The sequence below is a fragment of the Podarcis raffonei genome, chromosome 14, assembly GCF_027172205.1.
Source record: "Podarcis raffonei isolate rPodRaf1 chromosome 14, rPodRaf1.pri, whole genome shotgun sequence".
In the NCBI taxonomy this organism is placed as follows: domain Eukaryota; kingdom Metazoa; phylum Chordata; class Lepidosauria; order Squamata; family Lacertidae; genus Podarcis; species Podarcis raffonei.
Window position 1 is genome coordinate 7,282,305 of NC_070615.1, and position 20,143 is coordinate 7,302,447.

At 50.2% G+C, this 20,143-nt stretch overlaps 1 protein-coding gene across 1 annotated transcript; it reads left to right on the plus strand.

Moving 5' to 3' along the window:
• Window positions 1-3,732: 3,732 nt before the first annotated feature.
• DUOXA2 (dual oxidase maturation factor 2) lies at window positions 3,733-18,659 on the plus strand. Its single transcript, XM_053365195.1, has 7 exons — window positions 3,733-3,770; window positions 7,341-7,502; window positions 10,130-10,187; window positions 10,568-10,702; window positions 13,245-13,458; window positions 15,720-15,931; window positions 17,564-18,659. The coding sequence occupies exons 2-7, from the start codon at window positions 7,356-7,358 to the stop codon at window positions 17,764-17,766; spliced, it is 969 nt and encodes a 322-aa protein (XP_053221170.1). The 5' UTR covers window positions 3,733-3,770; window positions 7,341-7,355; the 3' UTR covers window positions 17,767-18,659.
• Window positions 18,660-20,143: the final 1,484 nt, after the last annotated feature.

The window sequence follows — 20,143 nt, forward strand, 5'->3', positions numbered from 1 at the left end:
AAATTTTCAAAGGGTTGCTCAGCCAAAAGGCTTGATGATTGCTTCCCATTTCTGTAGTGCAGGGATGGTTGAACTTGTGGCTTTCTATATATTGTTGGACCACAACTCCTGCCAGCCCCAGCCAGCGTGGCAAATGGGCACAGAGGACAGAAGTTAGAAATCCATCCTTACTACTACTACTACTACTACTACTACTACTACTAATAATAATAATAATAATAATAATAATAATTTATTCATACCCCTCCCATCCAGCTGGGTTTCCCCCATCACTCTGGGCAGCTGCCAACAGATTAAAAACAGAATAAAACATCACACATTAAAAACTTCCCTGAAAACTTCTACTGTCTTGTCTGGGAACCCAGTTAGCTGGTCAACTTCAAAACTGCAACATGAATGCCTGCACTTTCTAGATTTGCATCTGTGTGCTTTCTTTCGCAAGACAAACTGATTTCTGCCCTGCTCCAGTGAATACTGCAGCATATGAACGGTTTTGCTTTTTCTAGCATCCTTGGCCACTCTAACTTTTCCACTCCGCCAGTAAGGATGCTTCAGCCACCCCTTGTGTCTCCTTTTGTTTGGCTTCCTAGACTTCTTCTGACCCTGGTCCTTGGGTCCAAATGTGGCCCTCCAGGCCTCTCTGCTTGGTCACCAGGACTCTTCCAAGCCACATCCTCTCTCCACAGGCCACGTCCATTCTCTCTGGCCCTGTTTTGCACTCTCCTCAGGCACTCTCCTTTTTGTTTTTTGTCTGCCTGGAATGTGTCCTTGCTTTCAGGCAATGTTTCTTGCTTGGCTCGATGGAGAATGGAGAACAGTGTGTGACAGTACGGAGAAACCAGCCAGTTATACAAAGGTGAAGTTTACTCTAACCACCAAGTGCATAGATGCACTTCCTATTACTCCTCTAAGACTTGCAAATACAGTACTATGACGACAAAACGTTAGGAGTTCCGTGAATGCACTAGCAGAAGACAAGCAGTTCCATCTGTTTCACGTCAAGGAACTCTGTTGCAAAAGAGAGGCAGCTTTCGCTACTGACAACACACCCTTCATTCACAACTCTTCACAAAAGAATCTGAAAGGATGTAGATAGAAACAAACACACACACACACACACACACACACAAAAGCAACTATATTTGTGTTGAATAAATATGTTTTGAAATAACCAACAGGTGTGAGTCATTCTAAGGTGTGTGTACATTTGCAAGTGTTGAAACAAAAATCCCAGAAATTCAGGACATTCCTTCAACGTTATTGCACCTGATTGGCAAATGCAGTTAGAGGCATTTAAAGTGGGGGGGGGAGGGGGCCTTGAATCCTGGGTTTAGAAAAACACCAGCCTTCTGCTTTCACCCGGAGTGGAACCTCTTGCTTAAGGCAAATATCTCCTTACAGCATTCCAAATACAATGCACTCAAAGACAGCATTGAATGTACTTATAAGTGTTACATCGAGTAAGTGGAAAGAACTAGCAAAGCTGGATGTCTGGAAGACGACATCCATCACAACTTGCCAGAAGACCTCATGGGCTACCTCACCTTGGGTACCACTCAATAGTTCAGGCAGGTAAGAACATAAGAATAGCCTACTGGAACAGACCCAACGGCCCATTAGTCCAGCATCCTGTTCCCACAGTGGCCAATCAGATGCCCCAATGGAAAACCAGCAAGCACAACATGAGCACAAGAGCCCTCTCCCCTCTTGTGGTTTCCAGCAAATGGTACCCAGAAGCATTGCTGCCTGCAATTATGGAGGTAAACCATAGCACGCAATTTTGCATACAACATTGGAAGGCAGAGCACAACGATCTATGGCTAGTAGCCATTGATACCCCTTCTCCTCCATCAAGCTGGTGGCTATCACTGGGAACCGCAGGAGCAAGTCCCATAGCTGTCAACACTTCCCATTTTTTAAGGGAAATTCCCGTATTCCAAATAGGATTCCTCACAAGAAAAGGGAAAAGTTGACAGCTATGAGCTTAACTATGTGTTGCATGAAGAAGTGCATTCTTTTATCTGTCTGAAATCTTCCAAAATTCGCCTTCATGGGATGCCCACAATTTCTAGCATTTTGAGAGAGGGAGAAAAACTTTTCTCTGTCCACTTTTTCCATGCCATGCATAAGGTTATTTTTATCATGTTGCCTGTTACTCGCCTTTCCTCTAATTTTCTTTTTGAGCTGAGGAGACCAGAACTGTACACAGTACTCCAAGTACGGCCGCACCATAGATTTGTATAACCGCATTAGGATATTGGCAGTTTTATTTTTAATTCCTTTCCTAATGATCCCTATCATGGAATTTGTTTTTGTTTGTTTGTTTGTTTTTTTATGGCCATTGGGTCGATATCTTCACTGAGCTATCTACTAGGACCCCAAGGTCTTCCTCCTGGTATATCACCTCCAGTTCAGACTCCGTGAGCATGTATGTGAAACTAAGATATTTTTTTTTTGCTCCAACACATGTCATGTTACACTTTTTTTGCATTGAATTGCATTTGCCATTTTACCACCCCTTTACTCAGTTTGGAGAGGTCTTTGGGACTTTCTTCATGCGACGCATGTTTTCTACCACTGAGCTAAGGCCTTCCCACATCAAAAATCACCCCAAAATTACACTGCAGCAGTGCATGCAGCACTACATGCTGGACCAAGCCACTTCAGATCGGCAGAAGTTCCAATGTGTCTAGGAACACCTGATGTCCTTTACACCTGATGCCTTTGCAGACAGGAAGGGAAACACAACACACAACACGTGTCATGGTTGATCCTGAAATGTGATTGGCACATATACATGAATTCCAAGTCTGAATGAAATAGTATGTAGACCAAAGGATGGCATCAGATAGAGTAAATATTAAGGAAAGCCAGTGTGATGTCCTCCAGATGCTGCAGGCATCTGGTGGCAGGGGGTGATGGGAGTTGTAGTCCTACACTGACTATCCCTAATATACATGGATGTGCATGTAAACGCAGACACTGGGTAGAAATTCCAGACTGCATCATATACAAAACGCCTGCACTGTTATTCTGTCCTCCAGTGGTGAAACTTAGCCATGCTTCTTTTTCCTTCCAAAGTAACAATGGGTAGGTAGAAGGCAATAAAATTGCCTTAAGACCTAAGAGTCTGCAAGGTCCTCTGTAGTCCCATACATCTGGAGGGCTGGAATTTGCCTATGCCTGCCCTAAAATATCACACGTAAAGGGCCCCATTACCTTCAGTAGCCCACAGATGTGGAGAAGAAGGTTTCCCTAAGAATAACAGTTCCCAGCGCGCACTTCCCACGGCTTCCTTTCTCGGGATCTTTGCCTTCGGGCAACGAAAAAGAGCTACGCTTGATCCTCGCGGCAGACGAGGAGGCGACCTGCTGCCTTCTTTTCCCAGGTGAATGTCTCCCCCTCTGGCCCGCTCCTTCCAACCCTGCTGTTCGCCCCGCGCCCCGGACACCCTCACTGTCCTGCCCCCGGCCTCGCCTACCTCACCTGAGCCGCTGCGCCTACTGCTGCTGTCGTCCTTGCCACCGCCGCTGACGCTTCTCTCTCCCCGGTGTCCGCGCACCACCGTCGCCGCTGCGTCTGTCCGGAATGCCGCCCGTCCCGTCGGAGCCGGGCGGGGAGGGAGGGGCCGGGGGCGGGGCCGAGAGCCTTATTTGCATGACGCCGGCACGCGACCCTCCCGGCCGCTATATAAGAGCGCCGCCCCGCGCTGGGCGCCCACAGCCCGCTCTGCGCTCAGCTTAGACGGCGCCGCCGCCGAAGCCCCGCCGGTAAGTCTCCCGCGCAGCTCTGCTCACGGGCGCGCAGAAGGGGGCGCTCGCCGCAGAGTGCCTTTGCCTTTGCCCGACGGGACAGGCCCGAGCAGGGAGGAGGAGGCGGCGGCAAAGACCCCGCAAGTCTCTCCTCCGCGCCGCCACCTCCAGGATCCCTAGACTGAGCCTGCATGGGAGACTTCTAAGCAGAGGTTGGATGGCCACCTGTCATGTATGATCTAAGAGAAATTCCTGCATTGTAGGGGGTTGGACTAGGTGACCCCCAGGTTCCCCTCCAACTTTGTGATTCTGTAAGGCAGAGCAAATCCATCCCTTTGAACCGCTTTTCATGCTCAACTCCCTCCAGCCTCACGCGGGCAGTAGAAGCGAGTGTCCCTGGGCGTGCAAGATGTTTAGTGTTCGCAGATGCCCGCTGACCGTCACCAGAGGTTAGTAGATGCAGGGAGATTCCAAAGGTGGCAGCCAGACCCCTTTCTCAAAAGTGAATTTGACGCCAAGCGGGACGCGTGGGGGGGGGGCGGAATTCCCGTCGAGCCATACGTTGGAGATAGAAGGCTTTGTCTCTGAGCGTGGGCAGAGCGCTCCCCCCTTTCTTTTCTGCCACTAGCAGGGAGCCTTAGGGGCAGTGGGTGCCCGTCAGTAGGTTACCCGAGTGTTTTTAAGCTCCAGGGGCTCTCCTTTGAAAAACGGCGCTCTGCCGTCGGGGAAGACACGCGCCTCATACGTCTGCAGCCCCCTCTCTTTCCATAAACCGCTTGGCGGCCCATTTACCGGCGGGCTACCAAGCGCGATGGCTCCCTATTACCTCGAGGATCGGTGCATACCCGGGGCTGGGGAGTGCGCTGCGGCGCTCGTGCCCTGCTCGAGGGCTTCCTCACAGGCGTCTGTTTTGGCCCTGGCAGAGTGGGACCTGCCCTTTGGGCTGGCCCAGCAGGGCTCTTCTTGTGTTCTTAAGGCGACCGGCTTTTCTTGAGCGGCTCCCGCCCGTCGAACATTTCCCATTGCCCAACCCTGCAGGGCGCGGTGGGGCGTCGCGCGTTTCGGGCTCCGCGTGGCCGCGGCGAGGAGGACAAACAGCGGATTCTCTATTCTGCGGTACCGCTGCCCCCCCCCCGCCCTCCGCGGTCTGCAGCCTCAGATTTTCCAGACGCAGGTGGGTTTTCCCCAGAGGGTGGTGAGGCAAAGGGGGGGGTGTCCTCCAAAAGCTGTTGGACTCTCATCAGCGCCTAAGCCTCCGCCGCGTCAAGTAGTCAAGGATAATGTAGTTCAGCGGTAAAGGCGGGCGCCACGTTGGCTACCGCTGGGCTAGAGGGGGGGGAATCACTCCCCGCTTTTAATCCCGTTGGTCGCGCGTCCTGATCGCCAAAATGCCCGTTTTGGCAAGCAGATTTCCTCTTAAGTTTTGACTGTTTGCTACCTGCGCTAACTTGAAGGATGGGGGCAGCTGTGCATCACAGAGCAGATGTGAGCGGGAAGGGTTAACTTTCGAGTCGTCATCTGCTACCGCCCGCTGCTACTTGGATGTCAATGTGCATGCACACACTTTTTTGTGTGTTTGGTCCTCACCATACATTTAAAGCTCTGCCCCCCACCCCATAAGGACCCTGGGAACTGCACTTTATCACTCAGTTACATATCCTAGTGCCCTTATCAAACTACAGTTCCCAGGATTCTTTGAGAGAAGCTGCACACATGTTTTAAATGTCCAGTGAGGATGTGGAAGATCTGAGTAGCTGACCTCTACTGTTTGCTACTTTTTTCATCCCACTCTAGTTGCGTCTTTCATCACTAAACAACCCTGTGAGGTAGGCGAAACCAAGTGGCAGTGACTGCCTAAGGCCAGTTGCTGTCATAGCTGGGTGGAGACTTGAACCTCATTTCTCCAGTTCCAGCCCAACTATCACCCCAAACTAGCTCTCAAAATTACAGCGGCTGTCATGTGTCCTGTATATTATTGTGTGCTTCAAGACTAGGGAGGTCAGGTGATATTGGGTTTTTCTTTTTCCTTCTAGCATGAGGGGGGCTATATGATGTGGCACACAATTACACACACACACACACACACACACACACCCCTTTCCAGTTCCTTTCCCCATAATTTTCCTTATTTCAAAGTCTGAGGTCCTAATCTGATGTTAAAACCATCACTTACTCTCCCAACTCCAGGCGCTTCCCAGACCCAGGCTTCCTCTCCAAAAGCGTGGGAAGATGATCAAAAACTTTGTAGGATGCTGGGGAAACAGACAGTGATGGAGCTAAAACCTGTTGCTACTCCGCAAACATTTCTCAGCCGATCTGAAGGGCCACCCAACCTTTTGCCATGGGGCAGGTGGGAGTTATTAGCAGGGCTGGGGGCAGGGACAGTAGCCATGCCTTTTTCTTTGTCCGTGACTGACGGGCGTGACCTCTGTTTTCTTTGGCTGGCTGGCCATCTGCCCAGGCTGCCTGCTGAAGTTTGTATTTTTCAGCTAACCTACTTTGCAGGGCTGTTAAGTTTGTTTGTTTGTTTGGGGTTTTTTTAAGGGAGACACACCTCAAGCTCTTTGGAATAAAGGTAGCATAAGAGTTAAAACAAACACTCACCCTCTTCTGCAAAATCTCTCCAAGTCGCATCATATTGCTGCAAAGTTTGTGCGCCACCCTCCAAACTCTGCCAAGCCATCGCAGGATTCCAGGGGGTTCCAGGCGTTCACCCCGGGTTGGGTTTCCGTTGGGAAATCGAGGCACAGCAGTACCTTTAAGAAATATAGTTTATTGTACACATTTATCCCTGGGTCTACTGTGGAGAGAGTTTGGAGCAGTGTTTCTCAACCTGTGGGTCCCCAAGATGTTGGACTACAATTCCCATCATTCCTAGCCACCATGACCAGGGATGATGGGAGTTGTAGTCCAACAACATCTAGGGACCCACAGGTTGAGAACCGCTGGTTGGAGTATTACAGTACATCTCAATAGGGTCTCGTTCCCCAGAGCAGTGCAGCACCTGAGTCCAAGGCATCCTGCCTGCCATCTCTGTGCCTCTGTCTCTGCCTGCCAAGATGATCCTCCCTGCCTGGCCTCCGCCTGGAATCTGGCCCACTTTCGTTCTTCCCAAGAACCGCTGCTCCAAGCAGCTCCTCCCTCTGTCTTGCTCACCCCTTTTCCAGACCTGTTTCTTAAATCACAACATTTTTTCTGTGTCACATCATGCACCCTTGCTCCCATCACTTTGGCAACCTCCTCCCTTCACCAAGCTTGCCTGCTTGGTTGATGGTTTCCACTGAAGGGTTAATGACTTGCTTCTATGACTTTTGTCTTCTATCTTCCCAGGCATCTTCCCTTCAGTATTCCCAAATATTATCTAAATTCTACCGTGTATTATTTTATAACATTCACTAACGCTGGCCATTATGGGTGCCCTTTGCACACCAAACTCTGTTATCCCAGATTTGCAACAGTATTTTAGATGGGCCAAATTAGCCCACTTGAGACATAAAGGGTATCTGCGCATGGGACCAAAGGCGCATGAGGCCTCGGCAGCTCTGGATCTGGGCAGCATTTGACTCACCTTTCACCTCTGTCTTGCAGGTATCCTGCCTCAGAATGACGCTCTTTGATGGCATCTATCCCTTTTACCCCCAACCCAGGAAGCCCTTTGTCTTTGATGTGGATACCATCGTTGTAATTATTGTCTTCCTTGTAATTGCCTTCAGCTTCCTGCTCATCCTTCCTGGAATTCGGGGCAGAGCGGTGAGTACTGTTATTGAAGGAGGACCAAAGCTTAGTAGTAGATCATCTGCTTTCCTAGAAGGTAGTCCCAGGTTCGCTTCCTGGCTTCTCCTAGTTTGGCTCAGAGAGAGTCACGCCTGAAAATGCTGGGAAGCTGCTGCCAAGCATTGTTGATAATACGGGGTCAGAGTGTTGTTGCCATCCATCTGTGAGGAGTGAGCCTTCAGGGGTGAAATCAAACCAGAGACCAACGCAGGAGAGACATGTTTTGTTGCATTAAGTCGTGCTGCTACAGGAGCACCATGATGTTTCTTCTCTCTCCACTCCTTCCGGTGATCGTTCCTCCCCTGGACAAAAGGCAGCTCCCTGTGTCGCCCTTTGTGCTCAGAAGAGCATATTATTGATCCCTGCAAGGAAACAGCAATACGTTTGCATTCATTTTAAATGAAAAGCAGCCTCGGGAGGCAGCGATTTTGAGCAAAGGAGAGGCAGCAAAGGGGTGGCAGGAAGGAGAGGTGGTACCCGACTTTGCTGTTAGAAGGACTTAGTATTTAAAAAGAAAAGGGCTTTGGAGCTGTGTTCACAACCTGTTGTGCATAGCACCATCTCCATATGACGACACAACTATCTTCAGTTATTTGGCAGTGTGTGGGTGTGCCTGTTTTTGTGTGCAAAGCCATAAAACCACAGAGACTTGCAGCTGCATGATGCAACTGTGAGTGAATGTTTATGCAGGAAAGCAAAGGGAGTGATCAGCGCTGGATTTAGGGTGGTGCGGGAGGTTTCTCACACAGGGTGCTGAGCTGAGGGGGTGCATCATCATCATCATCATTATCATCATCATCTTCATCATACAATCATAACTCGGGTTAAATATGCTTCAGGTTAAGCACTTTCGGGTTGCGCTCTGCAGCGACCCAGAAGTAACGGAACATGTTACTTCCAGGTTTTGCCGCTCGTGCATGCACAGGTGGTCAAAATTATGTCACACGCATGTGCGGAAGTGGTAACCTGCGCAGGCGCAGGTGCGGGTTACGTTTGCTTCAGGATGCGAATGGGGATCCAGAATGGATCTCGTTCATATCCAGAGTTACCACTGTAATACAGATACCTGCTGAGAAGAATCATAAAAAAGCAACTGTACCAAAAGGAATTATTGTGAAAATAAATACTTAGGAGGAAAGCGCCAAATTTTGGCCTCGCTCAGGGTGCCATATTATCAAAGTCCACCCTGGAGGTGGGGAAGGCAGCCTAAGTGGCAGTCTCCACAGTGGTTAGAGCCAGAATACAAAGGTATGATGTCATATCCTTAAAATGGAAAGGAAACATTAAAAAATAAAATCCTGGTAGTTTTATCAACCTTTTCAGGAGTACATTTCCTTCTCCGTCCCCCACCCTAAAAGAACTGGCATGGTGTATTCACAGGAGTTTGACCACCAGTGGGAGACAGACACTGTGCTATGCTGTGTATTTATTATTACTGTGATTTTAGAACTACATTTCTATCCTGCCTTTCCTCCAAAGATCTCAAGGCAGCATGTGCGAAAGGTTCTCCCTTCTCCTCTGCTCTGTCCTCACCCCAGTCCTGTGAAGTAGACCAGACTGAGAGATAGTGACTGAGATTTGTAGCTGAGTGGGATTTGAACCCAGGTCCAGCCTTAATTCAGCACTCTTAATTCAGCATCCTACTCTCATGAAGCTGGTGGGGGCTGTGCTTAACCATCTCCTCTCCCCTGCTGCATTTTCCTGATCTAACCCCCCAGCCCCACACCTTAAACTCACAGAAGGGTGGGAGGAAATGCAGGTATCAGTATCATGTCTGCCTATATTCCAGGACATGATTAACAGGTTGATAGCACCCATTTACACATATCATACCCCTGTGTAGAGGGAACTGTACTGGCTGTCAAACAGCTATGGGGCCATATTCAGGGTGGCTTAGGACCGGGTTACTTTAAAGGCCGCCTGCCCCTGTATGGATAGACCTTTGAGATCCCTTCAACACTTGGCAGTGCACCTTGCAAACCATTATATGGTGGGGACCCCCAAAGCGGGGCTTTTCTGCTGTTGCCCCAGTACTGTGGAATGCCCTCCCCTCTGACATACATGAAGCAGCAGCTGTCAGTTCCTTCAGGCATCTTTTTGCCCACATCCTTCTTGATCCCTAAGATTGGACCCATTTTACCTGTCTGAATTCTCTTGATCGCTTGCTTTATTTGCTTTTAGAGTGCTTTTAATTCTGTCTTTTTGGTTTGTTTCAATGGATGTTGTACTTGCTGTGCATGGCTTAGTGGTGTGTTTTTTTCTGAAATATGAAGCAGTTTGGAAATGCTTTTAATTAATTAGCAGCTGGGGGAGGAGGAGTTTAGTTCAGGGGAACACCAACCCTGCTGATGCTGCTCAGTTAAAAAACCGAACTCTCTCCCAAAACTGTTGCTTTAAAGCAGGGATGCAGAGCCACCAGTTCATGGGCCAGATATGGCCCCTGGAATGTTCCCACCCGGCCCCTTGCAAACCCTCCTCCCCACCCCCACGGCAAGTAGGGCTAAGTGGCGGCGGGAGGGGGGTGAAAGGGAGATGAAATTGTAACCCAAGCGAATGGCAAACCCTCTTTCCCCCTTTGACTTTCCGTTCTCTTTTGCTGGCAGAGACTGTACTGGCTTTTCCGGGTCATCGCAAGCCTTTTTATCGGAGGGGTCATCGTTGGTGAGTCCCCTTCTTCATCTGACCTCAGCAAACCTCTCTGTCTTTGGCCTTCATTTGTGCTCATATCCACGCTATACATTTAAAGTCCCCTCCCCAAAAAGAGTCCTGGGAACTGTAGTATGTTCAGGGTGCTGGGAATTGCAGCTTTGCGCAGGGTAAAACAGCCATTTCCCAGGATTTTTTTGTGAGAGGCCGTGTGCCTTAAAAGCGTGGCGTCGACCTGACCCACATTTGCAAACCTCAGCCGCTAATCTGTGATTGCAGAGGGTGATGGCGTGTGGAACTAAAGGGGTAAATTCTGGGGGAACCACCATCCCAAAAGAGGGCGGGCAACACTCTTCTGCGCCCAACTCTCACAGAGACTTTCCTCACCTTTGCAGCTGTCCACTTCACCTCTGACTGGGAGAGGGCACAGGGAACAGCGACCACCACCTACAAGTCTTTCAGCCCAGCTAAGGTCCATGCAGAGATCGGGCTGCACGTCGGTCTGGCAGGACTCAACGTCACTCTAGTTGGTGAGTCTGGGGTGCCAACATGGGGGAGGGGGGAGTCCTAACAGTGCGTTTCCGGATGTGCCCCAACATTTCACAGTCCTATCAGTTCCAGCTACAGTATTTACGGGACCGCCTCTCCTGGTCTGCCCCACAGAGGACCTTGAGGTCCATGAATAACCATAGTTTAGAGGTCCCGGGCCCTAAGAAAGTCAGACTATCCTCGCCCAGGGCCAGGGCCTTTTCAGTGATCACCCACTCTGAGACCCCACAGCTAATTCTCCCCTGACCTCCTTGCTGGCCCAAGTAGGACTACTTCAGCCAGCTAGCCCTGGGAATTATCTAACTGATTTTTGAATTTTATTGTTGTTCATGTTTTTCTACTGTATTTTATGCTGCTTTTATAATTAAGTGTTTTAAATTTGTTGTTAGCTGCCCTGAGCCCAGTTTTTGAACCAGGAAGGGTGGGGTATAAATAAAAATTATTATTATTATTATTATTATTATTGCAAATATCATTGCCAGGTAACGTCCCTTCCCATTGCGAGCCCGTGTGGTGTAGCGGTTAGAGCATTGGACTAGGACTTGGGGGGAGAGCAGGGTTCGAATCCTTGCTTGGTCCTGAAGCTCACTGGGTGAAGGTTGTGCCAGTCGCTGCCTCTCAGCCTAGCCTACCTCACAGGCTGCTTGTGGGGATTATTAATAATAATAATAATAATATAAATAATAATAATAAAATTTTATTTGTACCCTGCCCTCCCCAGCCGGAGCTGGGCTCAGAGCGTCTAACATCATATAAATAATAGAATAATACAATTATTTAAAAGAGGAGGGAGAGAATTATGTATGCCACCTTGAGCTCCTTGGAGGAAAGGCGGGTAAAAAATGTGAAAAATAAATAAACAAACTTGGTCATGGGTTTATTACTACAAATGTTCAAATTTATTACCTGCCTTCACCCTAAGGTCCCAGAGTCAGGGTACAACAATTAAAAGCACCGTATTAAAATAAGTTCAAAAACAGCTTTCAGACAGAGAAATAAGGTGGATCCGTAGCAGCCGGCTCATCTTCTTAAATTCTTAGCACAGAACAGTTACAAATAAAAGAAGCAAAAGCATCCTGTTGTTCTCTGCACATTTGCGTCACCTTGGCAGAAACTTAAGCAGCATTCTGTAAGGATTCCCAGTAGCGCAACAGGACTTCGCCCCATTTCTCTCCCCCCCAAACCATCTTCAGATGTGCTCTGGAGTGTTGGAGAACCCCAGAACAGTTTTAGGGGTGCCTGGGGAGAGGAGAGGGGCAGAACGTTCCATTGTGTGAGGAGAAATCCTTGCACTAACAGAAACCTAGACTTCGTGTTACGTTGAATGCCACCCCTTGTGTTTACTAGGGTAGCATAGCTCCACTCTCAGAGCATGTTGTCAGCAGCGCGTTTCTGAAGCCAGTTGCCTGCCTCTTAAATTTATACCCCACTTTTCCTTCCATGAGCTCAAGGCCCCATTTTATCATCACAACAACCCTGTGAGGTAGGTCAGGTCAGGCTGAGAGAATGTGACAGGCCCAAAATCAGCCAGTGACCTTCCTGGCTGAGTGGGGATTTGAACCTGGGTCTCCCCAGACCTGGTCAGGCCTGCTTGCTCCTATGCCATGCGGTGGTGCCCCTCCGAGCTGTGCTCCTACCCAAACCTCTTTAAGGATTATGTGCATCTGTGCTGCCATTTCTGCAGTGCACATGCGCCTCCTCGTCCCATAATAAGCAGGAATGTGTCCGTGGGTTGTAAAATAGCCGAGGTTTGCGCTGAGCCATGAATGGCTGGGAAGAAAACATAGAAAAGGGAGAAGGACCCAAGAGTGCCCTAGCCTTGGCATGGCCACTGCCAGTGGTGTCGCAACGGGGGTGCAATGCGGTGCACCCCAGGTGCCATGTCTGGGGAGGTGACAAGAAGGCACCCCATGGCGGCACGAGCAACCATCGCGCCGCCGCAGCCCCATGTGGAGGATCCTCCATTCTTGGCTGCAGCCATGAGCAGAGGATCCCGGCACCAGCGGCAAACCACTATGTACAGCGCATGTGCAACGTTGCACACATGCGCTGTACATAGCGGTTTGCCACATGTATAGCGCATGTGCGGCGTTGCACACATGCACTGTACGTAGCAACACCGCACATGCGCTGTACATAGTGGTTTGCCACATGTATAGCGCATGTGTGGCGTTGCACACATGCGCTGTATATAGCGACGCCGCACATGCACAGTACATAGCAGTTTGCCGCCGGCGCAGCTCCAGCGCCATACAGACGGCGTTGGGATCCCTCCGTCGCTGCTACAGCCGCATGTAGAGTATCCCAACACAGTGTGTACAGCGCTGGAGCGGCAGCAAACCACTATGTACAGCGCATGTGCGGCGTTGCTACGTACGGCGCATGCATCATACATAGCAACGCCACACATGCACCCTACGTAGCAACGTCCCACCCCGGGTGTCACGATGCCGTCATTCGCCCATGGCTACCGCTTCAAAAACCCAGCCCTTCCTTGGGCGCTAACCAATCTTGCCTCCGCAGGAAGCCCCGTGGAACAGCTCAATGAAACGATCAACTACAATGAGCATTTCTCCTGGTGGTTTGGGGCAAACTACGACAACGACTTCGACGAAGGCTTGGAGCACGGCCTGCCCAGCCCCATCCTCTACGTGGCAGAAAAGTTCACCGGGGACAGTCCCTGCGGCCTCCACCACCTCTACAGAATGGCAGGGCACTATGCGTCAGCCACCCTCTGGTGAGTCGGCTTCGCCAGGCTCCTGAACGGGGGGAACCTCACCGCCTTCCCCCAACCTTGCTTCCCCCAGACATCTTGGGACTCCAGAAGGGGTGGGGAGAGATTATTTGAGACCAGCAAGCCCAGGCTCTTATCTCCCCATTGCCTTGTGGGTGGAACGCTGCCCCCAATCACCAAGTCACATTATTTTGCCCATGGGGGTCTCCAAAAGCCCCTTTCAAAGCACTGCTTTGCACTGCACTTTGAAAGGAGCTTGGAGTGATCAGACATCAGCCTCAGCCAGCATGACCAATGGTCGGGGGTGATGGGTGCTGGAGTCGCAGGAGCATCAGGGGGCGGGCCCTGGGGGGTGAGGAAGGCCAACTCGCTGGTAGGCTCTGCTTCCAGGGCTTCAGACAGAAGATCTTTTCAAAAACTGCATAGCTGAGTTTCTGGATGGAGATGCTGCGAATTGAGGCCTGATTCCAAGGCGGCGTCAAGTCTAAAGTCAATTTAGCCATGAAATGTTTTGCACCAGTGGAATGTTGTTGTGCAGGATAATGCATGAGAATATAAGAAGGGCCCTGCAGGATCAGGCCCCTGGCCCATCTAGTCCAGCAAGCTGTTCTCTCTCAGATGCCTGAAAGAAACTCGCAAACAGGCCCCAATCCCAAGAGCCCTCTCCCCTTCTGAGGTTCCCAGCAACTGAAATTATTATTTGTCGCATTTATATCCCAACTTTCTCTCTGTGAAAGTCTGGGTGGCTTCCATAGTTCTCCCCCTCCCCCATTTAACCCCCACATCAACCCTGCAAGGTAGGTTAGGCTGAGAGGCAGTGACTGGCCCAAGGTCACCCAGGGAGCTTCATGACCGTGTGGGGATTCGAATCCTGGCCTCCCAGCCCCTAGTCTGACACTCTAACTGTTAAGCCACCACTGGCTCCTATTCAGAATTCAGAAGCTCTACTGCTTCTATCCGTGGAGGCACAGCTTAGCCGCTGTGGCTGGGAGCCATCAAGAGCCCCCTCCTCCTCCTCAAATTTGGCCCGTCCTCTTTCAAAGCCATCCAGGTTGGTGGCCATCGCTGCTGCCTCCTGCAGCAGTGAGTTCCATAGTTTAACCATGCACTGCATTAATAATAATAATAAGAATTTATTTATTTATTTATTTGTACCCTGCCCATCTGGCTGGGTCTCCCCAGCCACTCTGGGTGGCCTCCAACAAAGATTAAAAATACATTAAAATGTCACACATTAAAAACTTCCCTGAACAGGGCTGCCTTCAGATGTCTTCTAAAGGTCAGGTAGTTATTTATCTCTTTGACATCTATTGGGAGGGCGTTCCACAGGGCGGGCGCCACTACCGAGAAGGCCCTCTGCCTGGTTCCCTGTAACTTGGCTTCTCACAGAGAGGGAACAGCCAGAAGGCCCTCGAAGCTGGACCTGAGTGTCCAGGCTGAATGATGGGGGTGGAGACGCTCCTTCGGGTATACTGGGCCGAGGCTGTCAAGGGCTTTAAAGGTCAACACCAACACTTTGAATTGTGCTCAGAAACGTACTGGGAGCCAATGTAGGTCTTTCAAGATCAGTGTTTTGTGGTCTCGGTGGCCAATCCCAGTCACCAGTCTAACTGCCGCATTCTGGATTAGTTATAATGTCCGGGTCACCTTCAAAGGTAGCCCCACGTAGAGCGCATTGCAGTAGTCCAAGAGCGAGATAACTAGAGCACGCAACACTCTGGCGAAACAGTCCACTGGCAGGTAGGGTCTCATCCTGCGTACCAGATGGAGCTGGTAGACAGCTACCCTGGACACAGAATTGACCTGTGCCTCCATGGACAGCTGTGAGTCCAGAATGACTCCCAGGCTGCGCACCTGGTCTTTCAGGGGCACAGTTACCCCATTCAGGACCAGGGAGTCCCCCACACCCGCCTGCCTACTCTCCCCCCAAAACAGTACTTCTTTCTTGTCAGGATTCAACCTCAGTCCATTAGCCGCCATCTATCCTCCAACCGCCTCCAGGCACTTGCACAAGAAGAAGGCCTTCCCTTTTGCCTGCCCCCTGAATCTCCCAACATCCAGCTTCGGGTTGCTGGTTGCTTTGTGGCGCAATCGCGCCGAGAATTCCCTCCACTGCAGATGCTGCGTTGGGTTTTCTCTGTCCCGCAGCGTGAAAACCCTCCCCTCCCCATGCAGCCCCTCAACCGGTTGACCTTCTGCCCGTGGTGTGGGTCTCTTCTCCTCTGAGCTGTGATAAATGGTGAGCGTTTTGTCTCTTCCCTCAGGGTTGCCTTCTGCGCCTGGCTGGTCTCCAACATGCTCTTCTCCATGCCGGTCCCTGTCTATGGCGGCTACATGACCCTCGTCACAGGCAGCTTCCTCATCTTTGCTCTGCTCTCTTTCTCCACCGGGAGAAGTGCTTCCTGCGTCATCCAGTTCGGCCCCACCTCCTTGCAGCTCGCCTATGGCGCATCCTTCTGGCTGACGCTGGCCACAGGTGAGCTTATCCTAAGGTTAACAGATGTTTTTCCAATGAATCCAGGGACTTTTTTCAACTTCAATGGATTTTGGATGGGGACTGGTTTGTAAATCCAGGGACTGTCCCCGGGAAATGGGGACGCCTGGTAACCTGAGCTTATCTTCAGTGGCTGGGGTTCAGAGCAACCTCTGCCTGCCCTCCCAAACAGCCCCCACTGCCTGACTTCTCATTGATGACCAGTCCAGGGGGAGGCCATTTTCCTCCTCAATCTGTGTTGCCCCTTTCAGAATTCAGCAGGGAGGAGGAGGCAGAAGAGGCAAAGCCTTAATAATAATAATAATAATAATAATAATAATAATAATAATACACATACCTCGGGTTGAAGTTGCTTTAGGTTGAGCTCCGTGGCGTCCCAGAAGTAACGGAACGCGTTACTTCCAGGTTTCTCCGCTTGCGCATGCGCAGACGCTCAAAAATGATGTCACGCGTATGCGCAGAAGTGGCGAATCGCAACGCACAGACACAGGTTGTGTTTGCTTCAGGATGCGAATGGGGCTCCAGAATGGATCCCATTCGTATCCAGAGGTACCACTGTAATAATAATAAATTATTATTATTATTATTAATGAGCTGTCTCTGCCAGCCATGTGTTCTGGCTTCACCCTACCAGTCCCAAAGGGTAGCAGCATCCTCCATGGTGTGAACCTCACCACCAAGTGGGGATTTAGACCCAAGCCGCCCTAGTCCAATTCTAACCACTGCACCACAGTGAATGATATAGGAATTGTGCACCCTACAGCATGTGTGCACCGTTCCAACACTGAACTGAGAATGACACAAGCAGCGCTGGACCAGTGTTGGTTGCTGTCACCGTGGACCATGAAAGTGGTCTCTTGTGAGTCTACTTGCACATGTAGTTATGTGGATGGGCACTCTATTGCTGCACAGAGCTCTGGATGGGGGATCCTTGCAGAGAATTCATGGTTGTCTGTTGACACATGAAACTCAGTGTTTATTATCTTGAGGGGGGGGGACTATTACCAAGTATAGACTGTCAACTATTGGAAGTGAATACTGGGGATCAAAGCGTTAACATATAAAGAGCACAAGTTATCCAGGCAAGCAAAATACCGTATTTTTCGCTCTATAAGACTCACCAGACCACAAGACGCACCTAGTTTTTGGAGGAGGAAAACAAGAAAAAATATATTCTGAATCTCAGAAGCCAGAACAGCAAGAGGGATCGCTGTGCAGTAAAAGCAGCGATCCCTCTTGCTGTTCTGGCTTCTGTGATAGCTGCGCAGTCTGCATTCACTCCATAAGACGCACACATATTTCCCCTTACTTTTTAGGAGGAAAAAGTGAGTCTTATAGAGCAAAAAATACGGTAATAATAATGATCAGAGTTTCAAGCAAAAGAGCTTGAGAAGGGTACAAAGCTGGTTAGGGGGAGATGTTATGGAAGGCCTGGAGGAACTTCATTTGAGCCTGGGGTTCCCCACCCGCTGCTCTACAGACTCTCAACTTTATTAAACTGAGCATGAAAACAAGCATGAATTCATCAATGGATGCCATTCCGGCTTCCTTCCTCGCCAGCAACAAAGTCTGTCTCTGGTTCACTAACTGACTGTCCGTCTCTGTGTTTTCCAGGGCTGCTCTGCTTCCTGATCGGAGCCGTGGTGATAACACTTCACTATACCTGCCCTGACCTCCTAAAAGCCTTCTTTGACCTGTGTGAGGATGAAGAGGAGGAAGAGGGGATGCTGGGAGAAGTGTACATTAACCCCCACTATGCTCGAACGAAGGCAGCTCCTTCGCCAGCCAATTTGAGGCTGACCATCATGGACAGCTAGAGCGAAGCTTGTGGTGGGACCTTCCGGACCTGTTCTTCCAACAGGGACATTGGGTGTGATCTGCCCTGGCATAGCCAGTAGAGAAGAATGACTCTATCCTATGCACTGATCCTGAAAAGGGGCAGCTGGAAGCTGGGCTTCTTCGCTGTCCACAGCCTTCGGCACCTGCAGTTCAGCAGCCTTGTTTTTATTAAGTCTGGAGAACAACTGGAAAGCACTTTGCTTGTTTTGTTTGGGTAATGCCTCCAACCAGTGGTGGCTGATGCCCAGTGAGACTGGTAAGGCAGGAAGCAGAGAAGTCTGCATGCCGAGTCCCAAAGAGAACCCTGAGGCTGGGAGCTGGTGGTTGCTCCTTGAGGTGGATGGGCAGGGGGACCCAGCCGAAAGCAGACTGCAGTTGAAGTAGTGCCGCTTTTGCCCTGATAGGTCCATCTCCATGGCCACCAACCAAGGGATGAGCATGGAGAAGTTACAGGCAGAGGACAATTGATTCCAGAAGAGGAGGCAGGCTGCAAGGAAGGGTTCTGCTAAGCTAGTGCTGTTAGGTGAATGGACAAGACTCAGAATACTTGCTGGCTGGGGTCAGCGGGAGATCTGTAGTTCAGCAGCATCTGGAGAGCCAAAGATTCTCCACCCCTTGTGCAGCCCCTCACCTGAGCAACAAAAATTTATTGGAAAATGTGCCTAAACCAACGTATATAAAGCAGGCGTTGCTGTTTTGCTCTCTGCCTTGGTGGGAGACAAAAGCCACCAAGCTGAATGTCAGAAGTAGCTCTCAAGTCTCTCACAGGATGCGGAACTGAACCCTCTTGCACCTTGACTGATCCCTAAGCATCTCAGCCTTGGGCATGGCTCTCCTTTAGCAGCAGCCTCCATGTGGCACTTCAAAAGCAGTGAGTGCATGCTCAAAGGCTTTTTCGGAGCTTGTTGATGTTACATTTTGTGTTTCTGTGTAGTAAACTGACTTGTTAATAAAATTGTAAAAGCCATTTGTGTTGTATGTCAATGTGTCTGGGTGACGCATCATGAGGTTTGTACCTTGGAAATATTTGTACCAGTGCTTCTGTATTAATATTCAATTGGAGCGTTTTTGTTCATTCTAGCCTTCACCAAAATGTAGTCTGAAACACACAGAGGGCACCAGGTTGGGGAAGGCTGGTTTATACCCAGCCTGAGTAGCCTGTGGCCATTCTGACATTATTGAATTCCAACTCCTATCAGCCCTAGCCAGCAGAGCCCAATGTTCAGGGAAAATGGAATATGTCATTCAAGCATTTAGAAGGCCACAGGTTTACCACTCATGGTTTATAAAGTACGATTCCTGATGCAATTATATATAGTTTGCAGAGGCGTAGCAAGGTCAGGTGGTACCTGGTGTGGAAAATATTTTGTCACACACACCCCCCCTCATCGGCGGCTCATGGTAGGCTTGGGAGTCATGGGCAGGTGGCGTGCCCAATGTCACCCCCCCTCAGCGATGACACCCGGGGTGATCTGCCCCCCACCCACACCTTCTTACGCCTTTGATGGTCAAGCTGGCATCCAACAACATCTGGAGGGCCACAGGTTCCCCATCACTACTCGGGTATCAAGGTGTCTCTTGGACACATGGTTGGCATTTCCTATTATGCTTGCCAATAGCTCAGTAGCAGTACATCTGATTTGCAGGCAGAAGGTCCCAGATTCAACCCCTGGAATTGGCAGTTAGGGCTGGGAAAGCCCCCTGCCTAAAGCCTAGGAGAGTCACTGCCAGTCACAATAGACACCAGTGAGCTAGACGGTCCAATGATCTGATTTGGTATAAGGTACTGTAGCTTCCTTGGGACGCAGGTGGCGTTGTGGGTTAAACCATAGAGCCTAGGACTTGCCAATCAGAAGGTCGGCGGTTCGAATCCCTGCGACGGGGTGAGCTCCCGTTGCTCGGTCCCTGCTCCTGCCAACCTAGCAGTTCGAAAGCACGTCAAAGTGCAAGTAGATAAATAGGTACCGCTCCAGCAGGAAGGTAAACAGTGTTTCCATGCGCTGCTCTGGTTCGCCAGAAGCAGCTTAGTCATGCTGGCCACATGACCTGGAAGCTGTACACCGGCTCCCTCGGCCAATAAAGTGAGATGAGCGCCGCAACCCCAGAGTCGGTCACGACTGGACCTGATGGTCAGGGGTCCCTTTACCTTTACCTTTACCATACTGTAGGGAATAAAAGGTGGGAATGGCTCTGGCATTCAGTTATGATACACTGAGCCAAAGTGGAGCAGAAGCAAGAAGGAGAAGTGATCATTAGCCCGCCATACCTGAGAACATCCTGGGAAACAGGAGAGACCTTGAGGGTCTCTTAGCTGCATGCAGAGCAGGACTATTGAGGTACATTGCCAACCAAAGC

What these genes read in the sequence shown, in the direction of transcription:
- DUOXA2 (XM_053365195.1), top strand. Translation starts at nt 7,356, where the DNA reads ATGACGCTCTTTGATGGCATCTATCCCTTTTACCCCCAACCCAGGAAG. An exon ending in CTGGAATTCGGGGCAGAGCG is followed by an intron (nt 7,503 to 10,129) that starts GTGAGTACTGTT and finishes TTTTGCTGGCAG; the next exon opens with AGACTGTACTGGCTTTTCCG. An exon ending in TATGCGTCAGCCACCCTCTG is followed by an intron (nt 13,459 to 15,719) that starts GTGAGTCGGCTT and finishes CTCTTCCCTCAG; the next exon opens with GGTTGCCTTCTGCGCCTGGC.